Source organism: Lactuca sativa, chromosome 7 (assembly GCF_002870075.4).
Source record: "Lactuca sativa cultivar Salinas chromosome 7, Lsat_Salinas_v11, whole genome shotgun sequence".
NCBI classification, from domain to species: domain Eukaryota; kingdom Viridiplantae; phylum Streptophyta; class Magnoliopsida; order Asterales; family Asteraceae; genus Lactuca; species Lactuca sativa.
The window spans coordinates 68380304-68383825 of NC_056629.2; the positions used below are offsets into that span (position 1 = coordinate 68380304).

The 3522-nt window shown below is 36.3% G+C and overlaps 1 protein-coding gene across 1 annotated transcript; it reads left to right on the forward strand.

Annotated features, from left to right (window-relative positions):
* Nucleotides 1-359: 359 nt before the first annotated feature.
* LOC111879787 (heterodimeric geranylgeranyl pyrophosphate synthase small subunit, chloroplastic) lies at nt 360-3038 on the forward strand. Its single transcript, XM_023876212.3, has 3 exons — nt 360-593; nt 1246-1605; nt 2213-3038. Exons 2-3 carry the CDS (start codon nt 1267-1269, stop codon nt 2849-2851), a joined length of 978 nt encoding a protein of 325 aa, XP_023731980.1. The 5' UTR covers nt 360-593; nt 1246-1266; the 3' UTR covers nt 2852-3038.
* The last annotated feature ends 484 nt before the right edge of the window (nt 3039-3522 follow it).

Sequence of the window (3522 nt, forward strand, 5' to 3'; positions counted from 1 at the left end):
CATCGAGAGAGAGAGAGAGAGAGAGAGAGAGAGAGAGAGAGAGAGAGAGAGAGAGAGAGAGAGAGAGAGAGAGAGGCCCAATTCTTTTATTTTTAATTTTTAATTAATAAATTATTAAAGAAAATATAAAAAAATACAAAAATTTAGAAAAAAAAATCAAAACAGGCTTATCAAATTCTCCAAAGACCAAAAACACAAAAAAAAATCTTGATTTTATACGATCCATACAAATTGAAAACTTTTTGCGTCCATCCAAATTATTTTAAGTAAATTTTGAATAAAATACGAGGACCAATTTTACATCTTAAAACTACTTTCTTACTTTACATAACTGTCGTAAAAGACACAACTACCCTTAACTTACCCTTATGGCCTTATCATCATCGTGATAGCTTCCAGTACCCCACATCCTCCATCGTTGCGCTCATCGAATGTCGCCTCCCACAAGCTGCTGGTAGCTCGAATCTGTAATCCCCTTTTCTTCCACCATCTACAATTGTTTTAATACATCGATTCCAACTTCTGGTGCTTCTCCAGCTGATCGATTCCATCGTTGCAATTGATTCGGAGCCTGCAAACAATTTCTGCAACAGGTAATAATACCGATTTTTTTTTTCTTACTTTCCATCTGATCGATTTCCAAGCATATGATTTCTGATTTTGCATACTTATTTATGTGATTGATTGTCGAATCCGATTTCAAAGCTAATTTTGCATATTGATTGGTAATGATTTCTGATTTTGAGGAGGTTCCCCTCTAAATTCATACGGATGCAAAAGAAATAAAAATACAATTTTACCCTTCCCCTTTTACCTTCAGCAAATAAGGTTTGCGACCTCAATCATCTCAACGACTGCCTCATATTTTTCCACTTTGCCTCTGAATTTTCCTTCATATGCGATTTCATCTCCTCAGCATCATTAGGTATTATTGATTTCACCTTCTTCTCTGTCATCTTCTCATTTTCTCAGCAAATAACTTATTTTTTTTTTCAAATTCTTGCTGCGATTTCATTTATTTTTTGGTTGAATTCTTTCTGAATTTTGACATTAGCGAATAGCGGATGTTACACAAAGCAATTTTCACTGCTAATTAGGTAGATTTGTCAAAATATAATGTCTAGTAAGAAAAAAAAATGAAAGTACATAGCCCATATTGGTGAAAAGAGTAAAGTAGATTATTATTTCCTGAATCTAGGCTCTACAATATTGAACATTTGAACTTCAAATTTAAACAAAAAACAGGGAAGATAGAAAAAAGAAAAGATGGTGTTTGCAACAGCCATAAGTTCATGTCCACATCTTCATTTCCCAAAGAGACTTTCTGCAACTCAAAAAAAGATCAGATGTTGTTCAACTATCTCATCATCAATCTCTACCACCTTTGACCTTAAAACTTATTGGTCAACTCTAAGAGAAGAAATTAATCAGAAGCTTGATGAAGCTATACCTGTCCAGTACCCTAATCAAATCTATGAATCCATGCGTTACTCTGTTCTTGCAAAAGGAGCAAAAAGAGCACCGCCAGTTATGTGTGTTGCCGCCTGTGAACTCCTTGGCGGCAACCGCCTTGCCGCCTTCCCCACCGCCTGTGCCCTTGAAATGGTACGTAAGTCTTCTTTTATTCTTTTTCTTATATTTTCCAATTCCTCTTATGCTTTTTCACTTTAGTAAACATTACAATCAATTCGTGATTCACCATCCAAAAAATCTATAACAAATTTGGTCCAAGGGCAATTTGGTCATATTTAAAAAACTAACAGCTGAAATGTTGGATCAAAGAAAATGAAACCATGAGGATGAGGATTGCTGGTGCTAAATTTTTGAAACTTGGACTTAAAGTGCAAATTTCACATACCATAAGGACCATTTCTCTAATTTACTCTTTGAATAAGAGTAAATTGCAAAATTGGTCCGTGTGGTTTCCCAAAAAGTGCACTTTGAGCGCTTTCTTTTTCATTCGCATGGTCAGTCCAAAATTGAAATTTCCATGTAGATTCGGTCCTTGTGGTATCCCAAAAAGTGCAGTTTGAGTTCTTTTCTTTTAGACGGCAGTTAACTCGAGGGACCAAATCTGAATGTTAGCTTCAATTTTGGACTGACCATGCGAATGAAAAAAAATGGACTCAAACTGTACTTTATGGAAACCACATGGACCAATTTTGCAATTTGCTCTTTGAATAAAATTAGATAATGAAGAGAAATTTTATAGGTCCACGCGGCCTCTCTAATCCATGACGACTTACCATGCATGGATGACGATCCTTCCCGCCGTGGTCAACCCTCAAACCACACTGTCTTCGGTATGGACATGGCAATCCTGGCGGGAGACGCCCTATTCCCGCTAGGGTTCCGCCACATCGTCTCCCACACCCCCACAAACCTCGTCCCCCAAACCCAACTCCTCCACGTCATCACCGAAATCGCCCGAGCCGTGGGGTCCACTGGCATGGCCGCGGGTCAATTCGTTGACCTCGAGGGCCCACCAAACACTGTAGAATTCATCCACGAAAAGAAATACGGTGAGATGGGCGAGTGCTCGGCGGTTTGTGGCGGTTTACTGGCGGGCGGTAATGATGATGAGATCCAACGGTTGAGAAGGTACGGGCGGGCGGTGGGGATTTTGTATCAAGTAGTGGATGATGTTTTGGAGGCGAAAATGAAAGGGGAGGAGAAGACGGGGAAGAGTTATGTGGCGGTTTATGGTGTTGATAGGGCGGTGGAAGTGGCGGAGGAGTTGCGGGTGGAGGCTAAGAGGGAGTTGGAGGGTTTTGAGAAGTATGGTGACAAGGTTTTACCGTTATATAGTTTTGTAGATTATGCGGTTGATAGAGGGTTTAGTTTTGCTTGATAAGGTTTCATTCTGTTAAATTCTGTAATCTTTGTCATCTTTTAAATAAGGACTCTAGTTGTCTTATATAGTTTAGTTTTGTTTGGAAAAGGAAATAAAAAAGTATTTTAGTCAAAACGAATGTGTTGTATTTGGATTGCATTGTGATCTTTTTATTTTACTTAATGATAATATATGCATAAAAGCACACGTCGTCCTAGTTAGTATACAAGTACAATTTGTGTTGCATTGTTTTGTTTCATTCTGTTTCAGTGTTGACATATCATTTTATTTCTCATTCCATCTTTTTCATAAGCCGAACATATTATTATTTAAGCTACTAATCAAAAGGAAAATGTTTATTGTAAAAATATGAACAACAAAATCAAATATACACAATTACATATAAATACATATAGATTTTTACAATATAACTATATTTATTAAAGGGTTAATATCATAAAATCTACCCTAATAAATGAGAATGATTTTGCCATATGTCCTTCTCTCATTCACTTGGCCACATGTCATTTTGTCATAATTTTGAGATATATATTTATTTTCCACTTGTCATTTATTTTAATTTTCATTTCCAATATATCATTAATTTAGTTCCCATAAATTAAACCTACCATAATGAATATTAATTTTAAATTTTAAATTTCAAATTCAACTTCAACTTCAAATAAATT